The following is a 21,731-nucleotide window of genomic DNA, read 5'->3' on the forward strand; positions in this document are numbered from 1 at the left end:
AGGGTTTTCTGCCGTGGCTTAAAAAAAAAACAAAAAACAAAAAACATACACTTCATTCACGTCTCCATGGTAACATACTATGGATCTCTGTTCCTTTTATGGAGCTCCTTCTTGACCTCTCTGAGTTCTCTGATCAAGGCCTGAACATACACTGAGAAGCTTTCAGAATTGATTCACTCTCTAAGAAACAGCAGTTCCTTTAGGGCCTGGTCGTTTCAGCCGTGTAGACATTGCCTTGACCCACGCAACTGACACCTGGACACCTTCACACAGGAGAAACCTGGAGGTGCAACAGGATCTCAATCAACCAATGATAGAGAAGCCCTGATCCTGAGTTGCCATGGAAACTGGGAACTCTGGGTACCAGAGAAGCTGAGCCCTTCCTCTCCCTTCCCAGTATAGCGGTTCTTAAGATGCGCTAACCTTCGGTCCCGCGGCCTTGCCTACCATGGGTTGTTCTGCTGCATACGCATGAGATAAATCTACTCTCTTGCTTGGAATATTGAGCCTGTGACCGAGTCTAAGTAGGAAATGCACAGGGTTCCGGCCACGGACTCAAGTACCTGCTAATAAAACGTGGGAAGAAACCACAGCACGGCTGGTGGTTTTGACCATGCGGAGAGGAACTCGGGTTTCAAACCTGAGTTTCCCATTTAGATGACCTGTCTGGCTATTTACGGCGCGGTTCACTTCCCCGCTGCGTAAAGTGGGAACACCAAGGCCTAGTGGAACCAGGGTGATGCCTCGCGGGCGCTCAGCCCTAAGGGGCGCCCCCCTCTCGGAGCCCGGACTCCGCACCCGGCAGGGGTCGGTTCGCGCGCTCCTAACCTCAGGTCTAGGGCCTTTGCCTGACAGCATGACCAGAAATCCAGAGCCACCTGGAGGCCCAAGCCCCGCTGCCCCCGCGCGCCACCAGTCCCAGCCCTAGTTCCTGCGGATTCGAACAGGCGCCCGGCCGACCCGGAGGCTCCGCGGCCCCTGCCCCGGGCAGCAGGCAGGGGCAGCCTGGGGCCAGGGCCCCGGACAGAGCCCGGGGCGGGCGGGCCGGAAGGTGCCGCCTCCTCCCCGCCCAGCGCTGCGCCCGCCGCCCACGCCGCCCCCGCGGCCCGCGCCTCGCCCCTGCGCCCGGGCGCCCCTCCTCCTCCGCTCCCCGCCCCTCGCCCCTCCCCTGCCGGTCTCTCTCCGCCTCCCCGCGTCCCCGGCCCTGCCCCCGCTTCTGAAGAGCGCGGCGCGAGGGGGCCGGGCCGGATACTTCCTCCACCGCGGCGCCGAGAGCGGAGTGGCCCAGGGAAGCGGCGTCCAGCCCCGGCCTCCGCACGCCCCCGACCCTCGACCTCCGATCCTCGACCCCCGATCCCCGACCCCCGATCCCCGACCCCCGATCCCCGACCCCAGACTCCGGATCCTCGCCCGTGCTAGCCTTCCGCTGCGCCACCGAGGGACCCGGCCGCGAGCTTCGCCGCTGGCCGCCGGCCCTGCCCCGCGGCGAGGTAAGAGCAGCCTGGAGAGCGTGCGCCCCGGCGGGGACCCCCAGCGGGCGGGCGCGGCGCTCGAGGGCCGATCCCAGGGCGTGATCCCAGGGCAGCCGCGATCGGGGACGGGGAACCACCCCGGGAACTCGGGGGTCGCGCGTTTGAGTTACGCTCGGGCCCGTTTTCCGGTGGCCGGGTGGCCCTGGGGGTGGCGGTCGCTGTCGCGCGTGGGGCTGCGCTGCGCGGGTGGCCGGGCTCGAACGGGGCGGGGGTGCTTTTGTTTTTTGGAAAGAATCACGGGCCTGGTGGGGGTTCCAGCCCCCGTGGCGCGCCCTAGAGGACTGATTTCACCAAAGAGGTTGGAGAGAGGGTGTCCGAGAGGGCCCCGGGTTGGGGTGACTTGCTGGAAAGGCGCCTGAGAGACTGCAGGTCCTCTGTCATCTGCTCGGCCGCATCCCGGTTTCGGCCGGGGCCCCTGGGCACGCGGCACCTTCAGAGCGGGTTGCTTCCCCTCCGCGGCCCTTACATGTTTTCACCTTAGAACATTTGAATGAAGGGGAAACGTGATCATTTGCCTGTGTATGTTTGGATCTTTTTTTTTTTTTTTAATTTTAAGCGCATATACTCTTGTTTCTCTTCAGGTCGTATAATCTTTCGCCTTTTAATTTTTAGCGCGTGAGACTTGGGTTAGCCTGTGCTGGATTTTTAGGGATCCTAAAATAGTTTAATCGCTACTTATTTACAAGGTAAAGAAGTGAGCATTTTTGGAGATAGGAGTAATTTATGTTAATTCACCGGGAAGAGACCGCGTTTATTCCGCACAATGGAAGCGCCCTGCCTTATCTGCCATCCTACACCACCTCCAATCGGGGAGATAAATCTCTACCTTAAGCTTTATTAAAATTCCGAGTAATATCGCGGTACGGTGCATGTGAACACCGTGCGACCCGGGGGAAGACAGTCAAACCCCCATTTCTGGGCTTAGTCACTCATCTTTCTGAACTGATAGCTTTCAAGACAAGAGCAAGCCAACCTTTAAAAGTGTGTCACGGGTTTAGATTTTTTTTTTTTTTCCAAATTTACCTACAAACAAACCTGTGCTCTGATCTTACATAAGTGATTGCTTGTTCCAATAAGAATATTGTTGTCAGGCAAATTCTCCTTGTTGTAAAATGTAAGCATTCTCAGTGCTTACATTTCTGCCATTTTTTTTTTTTTTTTTCCTTTTCGTTCTGTTCAAAAGCAAAGAACAGTCCCGTGGGACCAAAACGACCCAAACTTGAAATCGATTTTTATGGAGAAACTTGACCAGTCCACCTAGTTAATGAGCCGAGTGGAGTACGTAGAATAAGTGAGCTTAAATTTGATTATTTGTGTGTCTGCCTGAAATCATTTAGTAGAGCTCTTTAATTCTACATAGGTTGTACAAAACTCATTAAAAGCTGGACAACAAAAGAATTCTGTTGTGTAGCTGGTAATTACAGCTCTTAAAGTGGGAGTGGTATGCCGCCTTCTCTCTTGGTATTTGTACACAAAAGCCGAGAAAGCACTGTTATCCTCACCTTCCATCTCAGATGCTAAAAAATATAGAATAGTCCACAAGCATCTGACAAATCGAGTGACCAGAAAGTGCTACCCTATCAAGCCCTGAGTGGATGATTCCAGTCTTCCTGATGTCTGTCCTATTGTTTTTGGGTTGGTTGGTGTGTGTGTGTGTGTGTGTGTGTCCTATTGAGTTTTTCTGTGGAGGCTTGTTTGTTTAATCAACAGGTGACTGGACTGACTTCACCTGGGTAGACGACACAGGTAGAGTTCCAAGGAAAGAGTGTTTCACAGGGTAGGAAGTTCTCTGCCTTCAGTATCCTTAGTAATACCTGTGTACTCGCTCTCAGGATGTGGGGAGGTCCAGGGTCCAGACCCTCAGCTCCACCCTGCCTTCAGGGCCCATTGTAGCTGTTTGATCCCAGGGCAGTGGCCCCCTGATGCTGGCCTCAGTGGCCTCGCCTTAGGGTGCTATGGCCTCCACATCTCAGGAACGCAGCAGATTCCAGGACTTAGGGACTTAGGGTCCCCCAGCGCAGGGCTTGGCCCTTGGAGACCCGGCGGAGTGTCCTGGCAGCCTTCCTTGATAGTGAATATTAATTCCTGCACAGTTGTGGGTGACGTAATGTACCAATGGAGATTCTGAGCCCGGACGGCCACTTAAGAGCCAGGACAGCCCTTCCTCTCCTCGAGTAGGACTGTGACTTCACACTCCTCAGCCGTGCCACTCTGAGCCTTTCCAAGAACTCTTGCGGCCCTGTCCTGTTTCATCCAAGGGCTGTGTGTGTGTGTGTGTGTGTGTGTGTGTGTGTGTGTTGGGTGAGGGGTTGGGTCCTTAGGGCAATGGTTTAGCCATAAATGCTGACCATGAAGAGAAAATAGGGAAGCACAAACATAAAATAGACCATTTTCAGGCGGCTGTGCTGTTTGCTGTCCCCAGTGGCACCATCCATTGCACAGTGATTAGTGTTGGGTTCTAGGCTGTGACAGGTGGGTGCACCCAGAGGAGACAGAAGCTGGGCACTTAGGGGAACCCCAGGTTGGGCAGGAGGCTCAAGGTGAAGGCTGCCTGCCTTCACAGTGTTTATCTGCTGAGTTTTAGTTCCTCAGTCATTTTATTTAGCCCTCTGGCAGTATTATAGCAGTGCCTCTTCTTCCTCCTCAATTCGTGTAACCAAACAGGTAACAGATTAGGGCCCTAAGAAGTGTTAGGTCTGGTTCAGCATCATCGGACTGCACACCACATGTGCATATTTAAATTTTCTGCCAGCCACGTTAGAAATAGCACGACAGGTGAAACTGATTTTAGTTCACCGGCTATATTCAAACTGTTATATAAGCGTGTGGTGAATAGACATGTAATTGAGTCGTTTTCCATTTTTCTGCCAAATCTCGGGAATCTCATGAGTATCCTGTTCTCAGAGCACAGCCAGGTTCACAGTGGCTGGTGACCGCCATGTTGGTCTGCACATTGGAATTATTTTCTCTTGAAATGCACAACCAAGCGAGCGACACACAGAACCAAGTATTTTGAGCTCTGTACTCAGAGCAGGAGGATCACAGTCTTGTAAGAGAGTTTGGGCATAATAAGGTCTCCCACCCACTGCCCCTCTTCTGGGTGTGCCCTCCTGCGTTTTGGAGGGGAAGAGAGAAGAGGGGGACTTTCTGGGACCCCTTCTGGCAGGACAGGCTTTCCTGGCTCTGATCCCAGGTGGAGCTCAGCACGTCTTGCACAGACTCGAGATGTCCCACTGCTCTACTGGTGCCCTCAAGCCCTCACCGAGGCTGCTGATGCCATGGAAACCAGTGGAAAGCAGGACACCTCCGCCAGCTGACCCAGGAAAGGGGGTTCTGACCTGCCAGACAGACAGAAAGTGGTTTAATCTGGGGTCTCCTATCAGAGCGGAATTCGTGGGCAGTCAGCATTTATTATTTAAATACCTGAGTAGCTCACCCCTGTTGTACTTGAGCACTGCTTTCCTCACAAACCTGGGAGAAAATCCGTTTGGAAACCAATTCCAGCAGCCAGCTGTGCTTTACCTGTCACCTGTGGAACCCCCAGCAAGCCATCAATGGGTACTTCTTGAAAATGTCCTTATGCCTTGCTGCCTCTTTGACACTGGACTTCCTTCTCTCTTTCAAGATGAATGACTTTGGACTCAAGAATATGGACCAAGTAGCTCCTGTGGCACACAGTTTTCGAGGGACACTCAAGGTGAGCGAATGCATTTTAATTTTTTTTTTTTTTTTCTTTTTTACAAATTGGAAAACTCCATCTCTGGGGGAAAGATATCAGGCCAGGTCCCAGAAAAGTGATTTAGCCCCAGCTTTTTAATTTACTGGCCCAATCCCTTCTCGGCCTTTTGGCTAAGATGAAGTGTAATTTACGGGCCATGTGACTCAGGACTGTCCTTTCTCTGGGCCTCAGTTTTCTGGTCTGTAAAATAGATATCTTCATGCAGGTGCTACATGTCTTCCAAGATAGGAAACCATTTAATTTGGGGATAATGAGACCTTTTATGTCTGAGACTCCTCCAAGTGAAAAGACAGATCTGGTGATCCTTGGTGAAACAGCGGGAGGTGCTATCTCTATGGCCTTTCTGTGGAGTTTGACTTTTTGTAGATGGAGAAGGCCTCTGATGAAGTGAAATGCAAGAGCTAATAGGGGCTGCTGCTCTCTCTCAAAGGGGCCAAGTGACGCCCACGGGGTTTAAGGACCCTGTGCTAACCTCACAGATAACAGCAGACCTGTTTACTTAAACCAAGAAACCAGGTGAAAGATGAAAGAGTGCACTCTACTCTGCCTAAACACATCTCCTGTCGCTTCTGTCATAATTCCTTTCAGGAGCGTTCTTTCCGTGCACAAACCGGTGATTTCCCATTTGCTTTCTCCAAATGTGACGGCGGGCTCTGATTGTTTTTGAGCATTGCGTGGTGAGCGATCGGGCTCCTTAAAGCTTAGTTTGGGTGTGGCCTGCTGGTGCTGGGTCTCCTGCCTCTTCTTCTTAATCAGTCTTTAGTGAGGCTATTTGTCTGATAACAGCCCCCCACACACACACACCAAAATTTGGCCACAGGTGTTCTTTTTATTCCGAGATCAGCAAACTTCAGTGAGTTTTCTGGTTTGATTTGGTCCGGTGGTTAAGGAACCTGAAATGGCCTAAGAAATTAGGATTATTAAACTGAAACCACACCCCAAAGAAAATCCTTCTATGAATTAAAAGAATTTGATGATCCTCTCGTGCATGATGCCTGGATTTGGAGAAGAAGCAGTCATGGCCGAAAATTTTTATGTGTTGAAATAGGAAGCAGCGATTTGTATTGTTCTTTGGCTTCCTGATTTTAAAAAAAGAACTCAAAATCCGGAAGGCACCCCTTGATTGCATGGGCAGTGCTAGCGGGAATTTTTAACATCTACTGGATGTTTCACCAACCCAAACCCTAGTATAATTTATAGACCTAGATGAGCATATTACCTAGGGTTGGTTGGGTTTTCCTCCTTAGATAAAGCTCAGGCACTGGGACTTGGCTGGAGCTGGGCCCTAACTTCTGTCTCCCTTCTTTTGTAATGCGTCATCCGCTGTTCTGCATTTCTAAAAGAAAGCACACTGATTTTATTTGTAAATGTGTTGCACATTTTTAAACTGATGACTCAACAGATGGGTCATTGTATTACACATAACATGGGATTTCCACATTATGTTGGGAAAATGGAACTATCATATTTTTCCTCCACAAGTGAAGCAGTGATGAATGAACACATTATGTTTTAGCAGTGCGCCTTCCATGAAAGGCTATTTGAGATTTGCAGCCGTCAACAGTGTTTTTATCTTTGTGCTATATCTTTCCCTTCAGCTGTACAAAGTTTAACCTTAAACCTGCTTCCTTTAGAAATTGGTCCCCTTGGTGAATAAGTGGAAGGGTTCCTTTTAATACCCTTTATTTATATAAAGTGATAACTCAAGGAGTTTTTTCATGTATTAAAATGCTTTTTAAACCATTGGAGTTGGAATTGATAAGGAAAAATGTCCCCAGTTTCACTTAAATTGTTTCTTGGTAAATACTTCCAAATACTTTACAGCAAATGCTCCAAAAAAGAAAATAGTTTTTCCCTCTTGGAGTTGTGATTTGTATTCAGTAGTTGGCCTTTTGTTTTACTGCATTGCCCTAAAAGTACCTGTCACAGATTATTACTTCCCTCCACCCAGCCTGATTAAATTTTTCTCCCACGTAACCAGAGCGGCAGATATGTTCGAAAGGGGACTCCAGGCTTCCTCCCAGCATGGTGCTAAGATTCTGTTATTTTTTAGATTTATTTAGCTTATTAAGTTGAGCAGTCCACTGAAATTCCCAGTCATTAGACTCTCCGAGGTTAGTTAAATAATTCAGAGAACAACGGAATCGTGTGGGTCACTTTGACCTTCTTAGGAAATCTGTTTCCAATACTGGTGGTGAATGCTGTGCTGCTTGATATTTGCCAGCTTAGTCAGGGTGTGTTGTGAGATGACCCACAGACCACTTTTCAAATAGGTAATTAAATCAGTTCCTGATTGTATTTCCCTTTTCTCTTCCATCTGTTTCTGCAGCGCCAGCCAGCCTTCGACACCTTCGACGGGTCTCTGTTTGCTATTTTCCCCTCTCTAAATGAAGAGCAAACACTCCAAGAAGTGCCAACAGGCTTGGATTCCATTTCTCATGGTAATTTGTTCCCCAGCCTTGACGAACGGTGCCCGATTTCCCTAAGTAGTTCAGTTAATGAAGAGACCCAGGGTGGCAAGCAGGAGATGTAGGTACGATGAATCCTTGCTATGAAAAATGTGGACCTGGGAGAGGGCCCTTTGCCTTTTGAGTAAGCTTGACAGTTCTGAATTCTTCACTCCGGTGTGCGCAATGGCACCCTCGGTCTCCTATCGTACACTAGGGGAGCCCCTGAGCTTCTTGTTAGGCGTGTTTTGAACACCAGTCATAATGTCCTCTCCTCCCTGGTCTACTCTGCCAAACAGACATTAAATCCTGGACCCCGGCTTTCTGTTCTGGGTTCTTATAAGTGAAATCATCTCCCCCAGTCTGGGACCAACATATTCTTATCCATCTGTGTCTCTCTCTGTAGTTCTTTCTTAAGGTCATTATTTATTCTTTTGCAAGGGAAGAGATGTTAGATAATGTCTCTGCAATTACTTTGGTAGAGCTTTTAGTTGGAAACATTTCAGAGATTGCTTTGCCATATGAAGTAGGTGCTAAAAAAATACGGCCAAGAAAATTAATTAAAACACACAGGCTTGCGTAAGTGTAACGCTGGGTGACTGATCATATATCATTCTTCAAATTTCTGAGCACACCCAGAGAAAAGTGTTTTTCAAAAAAACTTGAAAGAGCAGCTAATTTACAGAGCTTTGGGTACAGTGCCCAGGTCCCTTTGTCCGTGGCTTGTGTAATGGACATAACTTCCTAATTTCCCATCAGTAACCCCTTTTAAGCTATTTGAGTAAAAACCACAATTTATTTTGTTGTCTACAAGTCTAAAATAGTCATAAGTTAAAAATTTTATCTATGCATCCCTGCTTTCTGAAGCTCCGTGAAATAGAATAAGCTTGGATTTTATCGCAGATTTTCTCCATGTAGATAGTTCTAACACATGTTATGATTTCTCAGTCCTGGTTAAAAAAAATTTTGTTCGCGTTTTTATATATTATAAATATGTATATTTTTTCCTGAGATGTGCTGGTGACCTAAGCCAGGGCCTTTCACAGGGCTCTGCCCCTGAGCTATACCCCAGCCCCATATTCTTGCTCTTTTAAGAAATCATGTTACTGGGCATGCAGGTGCACACCTGTAATCTCAGCACTCAGGAAGCAAGTTAAAGGCCAGCCTGAACTACATAGCAAGACCTTGTCTCAGACAAACAGACAAAAAGAAAAATTATGTTAAGATTTGAGGTCGGAATCATTTCTGGCTGCAGACTAAGCTTTCTCTCACAGTTCCTATTGCTGCCGCCCCTTTGACGTCCTCCTGTCCCCTGGTTTCTCTCCAGATGCTGCCAGCTGTGAGCTGCCTCTGCTGACCCCCTGCAGCAAGGCTGTGATGAGCCAGGCCTTAAAAGCCACCTTCAGCGGCTTCCAGAAAGAGCAGCGGCGGCTCGGCATCCCCAGGAGTAAGTGCAGGCTTCCCTCCCGGGTTGGACCAGGATGATGGATTGGACTTCGGGGTTTGATCTGGACCTGGCTGGCGCCAGCGCTGCTGTTTAGGGATTGCAAAGAAAACGTCATGCACACCCCGAGCCAGACTATGTCAGCCGGGTCCACCGCACCCTTCACCCAGCGCTTGTTAAGTTAGGTCTTGTCTGGGTGGTGGCCTGGTCTTACCTACTTTTCCGTCTGTCCCCTTCACCTTCGGGCCTTCGTTTCTTCCTCCCTGGCAGACCCCTGGCTGTGGAATGAGCAGCAAGTGTGCCAATGGCTTCTCTGGGCCACCAACGAGTTCAGCCTGGTGAACGTGAACCTGCAGCGGTTCGGCATGAACGGCCAGGTCCTCTGCAACCTCGGCAAGGAGCGTTTCCTGGAGCTGGCGCCTGACTTCGTGGGTGACATTCTGTGGGAGCACCTGGAGCAGATGATCAAAGGTAGCACTGGATGGCTCGGCTCTGGGCACCACGGTGGGGAGGGGACACGGCGGGGGATAGGGCTTCTGCGGCCATGGGTTGCCGCGAACACCCCAAGTGAGTCAGCACACGGTGATGACGAGGTGTTCATTGCCTGGAGTTGAGTGTACGCCGTGTGTCTGTGGCATTGGGCACAGCCGGAGGCAGGAGCCTGAGTCACTGAATGGTTCGCTGCTCCCGGCGACCTGTCGGTGGCCCGAGTGGACAGGGTATGTAGGGCAGCAGGGATTCCTGTGTGTTAGGAGCTCACCCGACACAGCCAGAAGAGATAAGTCAACTTTAATGAAAGGGTGTCTTTCACAGATAAACTTTGTGTTTTACTAAGTCCAAAAGGAATCCCACAGAGAATTTTAGTGGGGAGGAGCGTTAGGTAAACAGGGAGGTAATTGATACATGTTTACCCACTGAGCTCTTATACGGAACCGGCCACCCATCAACAGAAATCTCGCCAAATGCAGTCAGTCTTGATTTAGGACTTAAAAGACTAATAAGAATGTTTAGAATACATTTGAGTTTAAAAAAAAAAAAGAGAGAAGGGATCGTTTCAGTTAAATGGTAGAAGAAAATAAGCACCTTTGTAGAATTGGAGGCAAAATTCCTGACTTAATTGTGCTTAAACGTATCATGTTTCAACATCTGCCATAGACTCAGAATCTCAAATAGACCTGGGCTTGAACCACCAGCTCTTTTTAGGTCTAATTTCTCAGAGCCTGGAAAACTTATTTTTAAAGACCCCTGAATGTTCTCTAAACTTGGACAGGTCCTAACTGGAAAGTTGCCAGTGAATCCGCTCATTTGGCAAGTTTTAGCTTGCTTTGCTATTACCTCGGTGTGTGGTTTTGTGTGTGTTTGGGTTTGTGTGTGTGTGTGTGTGTGTGTGTGTGTGTGTGACTATGTTCCTAGTAAGTGTAAACCATTTATGGGCACATGGGTCCCATCACCATGGACAAACTTTCAGGCTTGGAAGCTGTGTACCAGAATCCTCACGGACCAAAAACAAGTCCCACTTTATTAATCCTGTGTCCCCAGCCCCTGGACAGAAGGTTCTTCATCAGTGTTTAACTATTTTTTGAATGTAATGAGTGAATGAAATACTTGGCCTGAGTCTTTCCAGTTTGACAGCGGAAAATTTAACTTTGCCAAAGATTTCATTCATTTTGGGAAACTCTGTAGTTATTAGAAAAATGTATCGCTGTCTCCTGTGTTTTGAAAAGAGTATGTAATCACACGCGACACTGTCAGATGAAATGAGAAGAGTATGGCAGGAGGCTGGGCGGCAGCTTTTTCCTTGGTGGAGCTTTGACTTGAATTTGCCGTCTTACGCCTCCTGTGTTTGTTTTTCAGAAAACCAAGAAAAGACAGAAGATCAATATGAAGAAAACTCACACCTTAACTCCGTCCCTCAGTGGATTAACAACAACACCTTAGGTCAGTTTGGTGGATTCTTGAGGCCTGGTGCTTGGCCCCTGGTGGAACCTTCCCAGGGACAGCCCAGACCTGCCCTGTCCCCCCACGGTTGCCACACGTGGGTGCCGAGCTGCTAAAACGGGGCTGGTCCCCTTTGAGATGTGTGGGGAATAGAGCTCACAGATCTGGAAGTCTTAGTGTGAAACACAGATTGCAAAACACCTCCTTGGTGATTTACAAATACTGTTTACATCTTGAAGTGATAATTGACACATTAGGTCAAGGAAGATGAACAATTAGTGTGTTTCTTGCTTTTTTAATGTCACTATTAGAACATTTTCAGTTGCGTAAGTGCCTGTCATTATCTCACCTCGGCTCGGCACTGGGTTGGGCGGTTTGTAGAGTAGAAGCCACGTAAGGAGCTGATGGCTGTCGTCGCTAGAGATGAGTCTAGCGTGACACATAGAGGTGGCAGGCGCAGTGCGTGGAAAGTGGTCAGCAGTGTGCTCTGAACTGGAGCCGCCGCCCTCCAGTCAGGTATTGGTAGTCGCTTGTAGGCCCAGCTCAGGACCTGTCGTGCGGTTCATCATCCCTGCCACACCGACTTTTAACAACTCCACTATGCAATCCCTTTGCCCCAGGTTTTGGCGTGGAACAGGCTGCATATGGAATGCAGACCCCAAGTTACCCCAAAAGCGGCCTCTTGGACGGCATATGTCCATCATCCGTGGCGCCTGGGGTACTGAGCTCCGAGCAGGACTTTCAGATGTTCCCCAAGTCCCGGCTCAACACCGTCAGCGTCAGCTACTGTTCTGTCAGCCAGGACTTCCCCGGCAGCAACTTGAATTTGCTGGCCAACAGTTCTGGTAAGGTGGGAGCCGTCTTTCAGCAAGGTGGTGGGGTTGATCCCGGGATGCAGACTCTTGAGTAAGGGTCCACCGCCAAGTGAGCTCCCAGCAAATGTGTTCTGCTGGCCGGTGTCAGACCCTGGTCCAGGTACTGCAGGGATCCAGTAAGCTAGACACAGGCCGTGCTCTTGAAGCTGAATTCCTTGCCCAATGGAAATTGGCCGCAGACCTAAGAAAGTGACAGACTGTAAGGGTACTTAAAATATGCGCAGTGCACAAATCTCAGACTGTACAACTGGTTGGGCTTGTGCGTGTTTTGACGCCTGTGCAACCGCTATCAAGATGGAGACAGAAAGCGCCTGCCTGGCAAGCGCAAGGTCGTGAGTTCGCTTCCCGGTACCGGAGAAAAACCAAAAACCAAAAAAAAAGATGGAGACAGAAAAGTTTTAGCACCCAGAAGATTGCTTCATACCTCTCCCAAATCCAGTGCAATGTCACCCAAAGAGGAAACCATCAACGTTTTATCATCATGGATTATTTTCTCCTGTTCTTGAACTTTGTACAGATGAAATCATACAGAGTATTTTCTTTGGGGTTTGTCTTTCACCAGTCATTTTCTCTGAGCCCCGTGCGTGTTGTGGCCATTTGTTTGTCATTGTTCCATTGTGTGTGGCTACATTCTATCCCTTCTTCCACTGAGGGAAGGCGTGATTTGTTTTTTTTTTGTTTTTTGGTTTTTGGTTTTTTTTTATTTTAAAGATAAAGGGGGGAAACATTAACAGACATACAACATTTTACAACATATCACAAGCACAGTACAGACAATACAGAGTTACAAACAAAGTGGTAGGGAATTAACAATGGTTGTTGTATTACATGCTGATATCTTCAAAGTGGCTTCTCATGAAAACAGATATAGACATGCAATACTGATCAACCAAAGACTCACTGACAATTTCTTTCAGCACAGAAACAGAAGACAGAAGAACAACCATGTTAACCATCCTGTATATACATACATACAAAATTTCTCCGGGATGGCGTGATTTGTATATATACTTATCCCAGGGCGTAGGCACGTGAGCTGAAGAACATTTTGCGGAGTCTAATGATTGTGCAGCAGGAGAGCATGTGGCTGGCTGGCCCAGGCGTGGTTGTACCCAAGATCAGCCTGGGTGGTTACTTACTAGCGCGGGACCCTTCCCACATCCCACGGGTGTCACAGCATGTGCTGTCCTTCCAGGGAAGCCCAAGGACCACGACTCTCCCGAGAACGGCGGGGACAGCTTCGAGAGCTCAGACTCGCTGCTCCGCTCCTGGAACAGCCAGTCGTCCCTGCTGGACGTGCAGCGCGTGCCTTCCTTTGAGAGCTTCGAGGACGACTGCAGCCAGTCCCTGTGCCTAGGCAAGCCGACCATGTCCTTCAAGGACTACATCCAGGAGCGCAGCGACCCGGTGGAGCAGGGCAAACCTGTCATCCCGGCGGCCGTGCTGGCCGGCTTCACAGGTGCGTGTGACCGCCCCTCAGTCCCATCTGTGCCCTGTGTGTCTCAGTGCTTTCTCGGTGAAGCGTGTCATGTCCACACCCCGCGGCCGCTTTTGCCTGGTGTGCATTGTCCCTAGATTGTGGAAAAGCCACCCAGCCGGAATGGCCTGTACCCAGAGCTGGGGGTGGGGGTGGGTACCACCAAGGGCCTGGCTTCCCACCTGCAGCACTGGGGGAGGAGGAGGAGGAGGAGAGGGCACAGGCGGCTACAGAGTCCTGGCCTGACTCACTGCTGCAGGCGCTCCAGGAATGTAAACTGGCCCGGGAGGGGCGGACAGACCGGCCCAGGTCCCGGGCACTGTTTACCTTCCCGCCCTCTCAGGTTAGGGTGAGAGCTATTCTAGGCAGAGGACAAATATTAAAGCTGTTCTTGGAACCAAATATTTCCAATACTAGAACAAAAATACGAAGTGCTTTTTGTGTCATTAAGTGTGCTTTTTTTTTTTTTTCTTTTTCATAGTCTGACCATATAGAGCCACTGTGAATTATTTCTTCAAAATGTCTATATACACATATACAGTCCTGAACCCCTAGTATTTTTCATAGCCAGGAGTTCTGACCCTGGTAAGAAAATAAACAGCAGTAGCGTTGGTGTTTTCCATTTTAATAGTAAAGCTAATTACCATTTGCTGGTTGCCAGCTCCTGTGGTTAGCTGGGTCTGGGACCCATGGCCTGACGGTGAGCCCATTCTGCAGATGGGGAAATCGCCTCAGACTCTGACAGCTCTCAGGGGTCACACAGGTTTCCTGACTGGATCTGGTTCCAGAGCACACGGGCCTTGGTGCTGTACAGGAAACCTTTGTGTGTGGAAATTGAACCCAGGGCTCTTGCCCTGAGCTACATCCCCAGCTTCTTGTATTTTTATTTTGAGACAGGGTCTCTAAGTCACTTAGCTGCCCAGGCTGACTTTCAGCCTACAGTCCTCCTGCCTTAGCCTCCCAGAGTGCTGGGAATATAGGCGTGCACCCCCTCCATCCTGGACTATCCCAAAGCATTTTGGGAAGTAGCTCTTTGGTGGAAAGAGGCTGGGCTTTGGATCAGAAGGTCTAGGCTTTTCTGTCCCTCACACTGATGGGCAGGTGTCCAGGACAGCGCTCCTCCTGAGGCCAGGATTCTAAGTCGTAGCTCAGGAAAAAGGCAGACAGGTGGTGCGGCAGTCAGAGCTACCTCCCTGAGTGCTGAAGAAACCGTGTTCCACATGGAGCAGTTTGCCCATGCTATGGCATTCTGTGACCTAGTACCCCTGTCCCAACCTCTCCCCTAGGAGTTTCTAGAAATAAACCTTCAAGGTTTTTCCATGAGGAACCAAACTCAGGATGAGGAATGTTAGTGCCAAGAGTGGTGGCCCAGCCCGGGACCCTGGGACAAGCGTCTGGGGCAGAAGTAGGCATGAAGGGCTCCTGCTCAGGCTCTGTCTCACCCTCAGGGGCTGCCCCGTCCCTCGGGGTCTGCCTCATCCCATGAAGTGTTCAGACTGCCCTTCCCTTCCATTTTTGGCAACCAACTCCTCTCCCGGAGTTGGATCTGCACTCCCCAGTCTGCTGGTGTCACTAGGGTGGTTTGAGCCTTGTTGTCTGAGAGCCCTGGAAATGTGTCATCGTGTCATCGTGTCCCCCCCCCCCCCGCCCGCAGGAAGCGGACCCATCCAGCTGTGGCAGTTTCTCCTGGAATTGCTCTCCGACAAGTCTTGCCAGTCGTTCATTAGCTGGACGGGGGATGGATGGGAGTTCAAGCTCGCTGACCCCGACGAGGTACGGCCCACGCCCTGGTCGTCACCATGGCTTCAGCGATGCTGTTCTCTAGAGCCATGAGAGAGGGCTGGTTGCTTGGGTGGTGGCTGTGGGACCTCTTGTGCCCTGTGTCCATGGACCTGGGACTAGCTCCCCTTCTTGGTCTGTGTCTGATCAGAAGGCAGAGCTGCGAGTTGAGGTCCCCCTGTGGCCACTGAAAGCTCCTTCCATAGGAAATCTGCCCTTGTCACTGGGGCGGTTGAGCCCTGCAGTGGCTTAGAGGATTGAGTCACAGAGAAGGCCATGGGCAGAGGTGATCCCAGCCTTACCAGGACGCTGTCAGAGGAGCGCTTGGTCTCTGGCATTGTGGGCCATATTTGTCACCTCCCCTGTCCCAGCCCCAGGGAACGAGTGTGTGACAGCTCAGAATACTGCTTAGCAGCTGCTGACTTCGGTGGCTGGAACGGGAACCCCGGAGGTGGGTGGCACCAGCTTGTCCCCCCCTCAGGTCTTCCTGGCTCTGAACTCTCAGTTCCCAGGAGGCTTTGCTGAGACAGAGCTGGGGCAGGAGGCTGGGGACCTCACTCTGCCAAGTGCAGAGAAACAGCCAAGGAGGGACCCTGTGAGCCTTGTGTACTAAAAGACAAATGGAGCCCCCGAGGGCCTTGCATGGCGGGGCTCACATACCAGAACTGGGGGCCGGTCGCTGTTGCTGTGATGAATTTCACTCTTCATTTGTGTCCCCCAAAGGTGGCCCGCCGGTGGGGAAAGAGGAAAAATAAGCCCAAGATGAACTACGAGAAGCTGAGCCGGGGCTTACGCTACTATTACGACAAGAACATCATCCACAAGACATCGGGCAAGCGCTACGTGTACCGCTTCGTCTGCGACCTGCAGAACTTGCTGGGCTTCACACCCGAGGAGCTGCACGCCATCCTGGGGGTCCAGCCCGACACGGAGGACTGAGGTCCCTGCACCGCCCTGAGCCCACCCCGGGGCCCGGGGGACCCTGAGTGGGGAGCTTGTCCCGACCGGCTGTTCCGAGGACCCCTGAAAGGCGTCCGGGAAAGTCGCCGAGAAGCAGTGGCCTTATTTCATCCCAGAAAGCGCCTCTTGGTGGAGGCCATGCCCCTTGCAGCAACAGACTGTCTGCTTCTCGACTCTGGAGTCTCCAGCCGGGCAGTGCCACTGTGAAATGGCAGTGGTCATAAGGAGCTCCAGGAAGCCAGCCTGTGTCTGCCCAGGCCGCGCCGCACCACGCCACGCCACGCGGTGCGGCGGTTCCGACTGCCTGAGATTCTCCGCGGAGGGAGCGTGTCACGGATGCACAACCATTTGCTAACAGGTTTTTGGACTTTTGCAAGGAGGAGCAATAAACGCGCAAACCGTCTCTGTTGGAGAGGAATAGGAGGGCGGGAAGGAGACCAGAGATGCCGTTTCAGAAGTTTGTATATATTGTTGTAATCTTATTATTGCTATTGGAATCCTCATACCGTTCTATTTAACAGAAGTTGTATATTGTAATTTAAAATAATTATATAACTATTTGAAATAAGAGTGCAGACATCCACTATTTTATTCCATTTTTCAACAGCACACATGAGTGGCATTTTAAGAAGATTTAATCTGCCAACACAGCAAATTAAGAGCATTGTAAAGTGTGGTATTTTCATATAATATACCTATAGGAATAAGGTCCACAGGGGTTGTCCCTGGTTTTGGCTCTTGTATTGATTTTTTTGTTTGTTTTTGTTTTGCCTTGGTTGTTGCCTGACAAGGACTTTGTACATTTAGGGATTTTTTTTTTTTTTTTTTATAAGAAACTTAATGTTATTATCTTGGGCTGGGGAGGATGCCTGGCCTCCCTATTTTCCCCTTTAATTGTAAAAGCTATAAAGCAGTATTTTTCTTGACAAACGGCGTATGTTTTCCACTTTTCTGCATGCCTTTCAATCAGTCTGTACGCAGATGTCTTTTTATTTTTTGGTGTTAACCGTGTTTCCCTGACAGCTCACCTCTCCCTGGCCAACCGTTTCCTTTCTGCGCCTCATGTTACTCTGTGATTAAAATAAGAATACTATTTTTGGAAATACGCGACTCCTTTTCAGAGATCAGGAGGGATTTATGTAGCAGCTATTTTTACTGCAAAAGTAATTCACTGGAAAAAAATGTAATTTGTACGAAAGCTTTATTTTTATCTCAGCTCCGTGTCAAGTGAAGAGTGTGTGGGACAGGGCAGGCGGGGAGGCTCTGGGAGGGGAGGGGTCGCTGTTAAACCCTGGACCTGTGTGAACGAAGCGTGGCTTGGGCCGTCTGGATAGCATGCTCTGCTTCCCGCTTTGTGTCTTCAGCCAGAGGCTGTTTGGGGGGCTTGGGGTTTGTTTTTCTTCCCAGTTTTCCTGGACACAACACCCAGAGGCACAGAGAAAACGACACAGGCAAGAACTCCTAGTGGTCCCCTGGAGGAGCACGTTTTGATGTGCTGTGGAGCTCAGGAGCACCGAAGTCCACCATGTAGTTCTGGCCTTTTTCAAAGGTCAGGTTGCTCTGGCTTCCAAGTGGGACAGATATTACTACTTCCTGGCAAACTGGCTTTGGACGTCTCCAAAGACGGAGTCGTCGTGTGACGAGGTTGTGGAATGGGTCCAGGGCGACCCGGGCGCAGCAGAGCCGGCCTGGGACGACTTGGCCTACGTGTCCAGAGAGAGCACTGCAGCACAGTTCAGCACACGGTGTTTTTTCCAAGTGGGACCTATTTATCACTGGGACATCTGTTTATAATATAAACAGACATGTGACGGGAACATCTTGTTGCCAAAAGAAAGCATAGCCATCAGCTCGGTTTAGATGAGTTTGAACCACATTAAGTTGCCGGTTTGGGGCTGGTTTTTATCAGCCAAGATGGCAGTTTAATGTAATGCAGCCTAACGGTTTTGGAAATGTGAGTCCCCAGGAGCCTTTGGCGTGGTAAGGGGCGGATCTGAAGTATAAGAGGTTTTGTAATCCGGCCTTTCTGAAATAATAAAGTGTTTGGTTTATGTAAGCACCACCTCGTAATAGTCCTCATTCTTCCTCCCACCCCTGAAATGATGCGAGTGGAGAGGATTTTAACTACACACCATTCGCTACCCCCACTCTGTCATGGAGTGTCCAGTGTTGACCTGGTGTCCCAGGAGTCCTGAAAACTTCAAATGAAAAGTTCACTTAAGAACAGATTGCAATAAAGGGGTTAAGGGGGCTTCTTCGGCAGAAGGAACTGAGAAGAGGTTGGTGCGTTTTGTGGGGCAGATGAGCACAGGAAGTTAAAGTACTGATGCACTTTGGGGCCATAGCTTTCCACGTCCCTTCCCTAGAGCGCTGCCATTGGTGAGATGACAGCTAAACAGGCCGTGGTTCCTTGGGGCCCTTAACGCTTCTGAACCCACGAGGACACTGGCTGACACATCTCTTCCCAACTCCAGGTGATGAGTATTCACACTACAGAGATCAAACACCACTACAAAACTGCTTCCTCTCCTCACGGACCTGGTTGTTAACTCACCAGCCAACCACCAGTTATATCCAAGAAGACTTACCAGATTAGGGGCTGCAGGTGGAGCTCAGGGGTAGAATGCTTGCCTAGCATGAGAGAGGCCCTGGGTTCAATCCCCAGTACCACTAAGAAGTTACCATATTAAAAATTAAAACAGGGGCTGGGGATTTAGCTCAGCGGCAAAGTGCCTGCCTGGCAAGCGCAAGGTCGTGAGTTCGGTTCCCGGTACCGGAAAAAAAACAAAAAATTAAAACAGCCTTGGTATTGTTTCACGTGTTTGCAAATCTCTAGAATGTTTGCCTTAATAAAAAAACTGGATTATTCTTGTTTCCACATTTAGTCTCTTCTGAAATAATTTGATGTGAGTATATGAAGAAAATCTGGCCTAACAGATAAACAGTTGAAACAAGAGAGGAGTGTTTAACAGTTGCATCACACAACTGTGGGTATTCTTTTACATAATGCCAAAAATTATGGTAATTTCTTAAGTCTTTATTGCAATAAAATATGAGACCATATCAGACTTTCCGTGGCTACATTAAATACTGATCTATCTTGCACTTTGGATGGCTTTTACCCGTGATTTTGTAACATCATTCATTGGTCATTTGGAAACTGTTGCTACAAAGTGATGACACATTTTAGGAGACTATAGTGAATGATCACAGTAGTTAATATCATCACCAATCCTAACCAAGAAGTACACGGAAACTGTTAAATGCTCAGTGACAGATACAAATTTTCGAGAACTCACATTTTTACTTGAAAGTTCAGATTTTATCGTTGCCAACATGTCCTCCCCTAAATTGTTGTATTGGAAGTGACAGGCTTTTTCATTTATTTTTGACATAATTTCCCAACTAGACATAATTTGTTAGTTGTTCTCTCAGGTAGAAATGATGTCTGCAAACAAAGTGGTTAGTTTAGCTAGCAACGCAACACATAATTACATTTCCTTGGGACAGTTGCCATATTTAGTAACAGCAAATTTTCTATTTTATTACACAGAAACTAAAAAGATGCATGTTCTTTTAGCTAATTAATTTTTACTGCTTCATCAAAGAAATTCTTGAGTGGCACTGGTCTTTTCCTTTTTATATTTATTTTTTAAGCAAGTACATGGCAGTGAAGAACATGAGTTAGTGCTTCTGCCCGGTTTCTGTTAAGGCACCAGCAGTCTGACTCACCTTTGATCTTGCACAAACAGTGTCAATATCAACACAGATAAAAAAGGTAAATCTATTAATGTTACTGCAAAATGTAGCTTGAACCTTGAGATGGCTGTGAAAGGATCTCAGAGACTACTAGAGTCTGGACCATACTTTGACAACCATTATGAAAGGAGAGTTTCTCATCCAGAACATAAGCGATAGACCCTGAAGGGATAGGAAAATTAGCTATGGCTCTCTCTAATCCAGTGTCAGCACGTCCAGTCTTACATTTCCATAGCTTTTCAGGAAGACGCATTTTTATTCAAAACAAAAAAGTATTGTCTACTGTTCTGCATGATGGAGACAATGTTCCTTTACACAGGATGAAGTGGACATTTTCAAAGGCCTTTTCCTACCATCCTTCTATTTTTGTCCCTTTCAATGCTCCACTCCAATTCTAAACAGCTTTTAGGGGGAAATGTACGTTTTACCACATTCCTGACAGTTCAGAGTTATACTATCTGCAGTTATAATTGTCTGTATAATGCATTTATCAGTCAGCTTTCTGGTACTGTAACAAATACATGAGGTCGTTGATTTACAAAGAGGAAAGTTTTGTTTTGGCTCAGAGTCTTGGAGGTTCCATCCCATTGCTTTGTGCTGTGGCCAGGTAGCACATTACGGCGTGAGCTCATGGTGCAGCAAAGCCGTTCAGTTCATGGCCAAGAAGCAAAAGAGAGAGGAAGAGGCCAGAGTGACAGACCCATTCAGGGGCGCACTCCCAGGGATCTGAAGATGACCTTCTCAGCCCAGCCTCCCAAGGGTTGTGTGCTCTGGTGCAGGAGACGTGATGCTTCTCGGCGACCCCAGCGAGGGACATTGTATGGGTCAGCTCAGCTTGCACAAGTGCCACATCTGCAAATGGCATCTCAGTAGCATCACAGGCCAGGGACAAGCCTTTGGAGGGGTCTTCAAGACCCAAATCATGGTCATACAATGTCGCTCCCAAGAACCATCTGGCAGTTTAAAGAATGACATGGCCAAGAGAGGTACTAAGGAAGAGGTTTTCAGACAAAGCTGAATTTAAATGGTCTTACAAACACTACATCCTGTCCCTTTAAAAAATTGTAATGTTTTATCCAAAGCTACATAAAAGTTAATCAAATTGCTTTCACCTCGGGGCTCCACAATTCAACTCCACCTCCGCCAACAAAGAACAAATAATTACTTTTATGACGGGATCTACTCGTTCACAAAGATAGGATCAATTGAGGCTTTTTGCACTTGTAGCTGATTTAAATTTCTTGTCACAGTTTTTTAAAAGTTTCAAAAACACGAGGGAAGGGAAAGTAAGTATGTAGAGGAATCGTTTTTCTTACACTCAAATCCAAGGTTACGTGAGATCGGGTAGTTGTGGTCCCTTGCCCAGCCTTTCGGCCCGCCTGGTGAGGAAGAACGTCAGGCCCACACCACACCCTGTCTCTTCCCTCTGCAGAACCGCCAGCTGCCTTGGTGACAGGACCGAGGGCTGCAGACAGCAGTGTAGCCAGCTGCCTCATAACCTCCTCAGGAACATTAAGCAGGTCAGCAGGGTTTCCGAACTTTAGAACCAGCTTGGGCAATTGCCCTCATCCCCTCTGCTGTGGCCTGTCACGTGACCTAGGGCATGTGGCATATTAATTTCTTTTTTTTTTATTATGTGGTACTGGGAATTGAACTCAGGACCGTGCGCTTGCCAGGCAGGCGCTTGTGCTGCTGAGCTGTATCCCTGGCCCAGCATATTAATTTCTGCTTCTATTTCCCCTCCATAAAGGGGCTGCCAGAGTGGCTGTGGGTGTATCAAG

General features: G+C 48.8%; 1 protein-coding gene across 1 annotated transcript; it reads left to right on the forward strand.

Moving 5' to 3' along the window:
- The first annotated feature begins 1,234 nt into the window (after positions 1-1,234).
- Ets2 (v-ets avian erythroblastosis virus E26 oncogene homolog 2) lies at positions 1,235-18,253 on the forward strand. Its single transcript, XM_005375762.2, has 10 exons — positions 1,235-1,490; positions 5,158-5,229; positions 7,601-7,712; positions 9,046-9,165; positions 9,433-9,633; positions 11,017-11,100; positions 11,721-11,945; positions 13,171-13,434; positions 15,107-15,225; positions 15,955-18,253. Exons 2-10 carry the CDS (start codon positions 5,158-5,160, stop codon positions 16,168-16,170), a joined length of 1,413 nt encoding a protein of 470 aa, XP_005375819.1. The 5' UTR covers positions 1,235-1,490; the 3' UTR covers positions 16,171-18,253.
- Positions 18,254-21,731: the final 3,478 nt, after the last annotated feature.

Source organism: Chinchilla lanigera, unplaced genomic scaffold (assembly GCF_000276665.1).
Source record: "Chinchilla lanigera isolate Chin_1 unplaced genomic scaffold, ChiLan1.0 scaffold00006, whole genome shotgun sequence".
In the NCBI taxonomy this organism is placed as follows: domain Eukaryota; kingdom Metazoa; phylum Chordata; class Mammalia; order Rodentia; family Chinchillidae; genus Chinchilla; species Chinchilla lanigera.

Excerpts from the sequence above, each read along its gene's own strand:
- Ets2 (XM_005375762.2), top strand. The coding sequence starts at position 5,158 with ATGAATGACTTTGGACTCAAGAATATGGACCAAGTAGCTCCTGTGGCA. Across the intron at positions 9,634-11,016 it reads CCTGGAGCAGATGATCAAAG|AAAACCAAGAAAAGACAGAA; the intron begins GTAGCACTGGAT and ends TTTGTTTTTCAG. Across the intron at positions 11,101-11,720 it reads GATTAACAACAACACCTTAG|GTTTTGGCGTGGAACAGGCT; the intron begins GTCAGTTTGGTG and ends CCTTTGCCCCAG.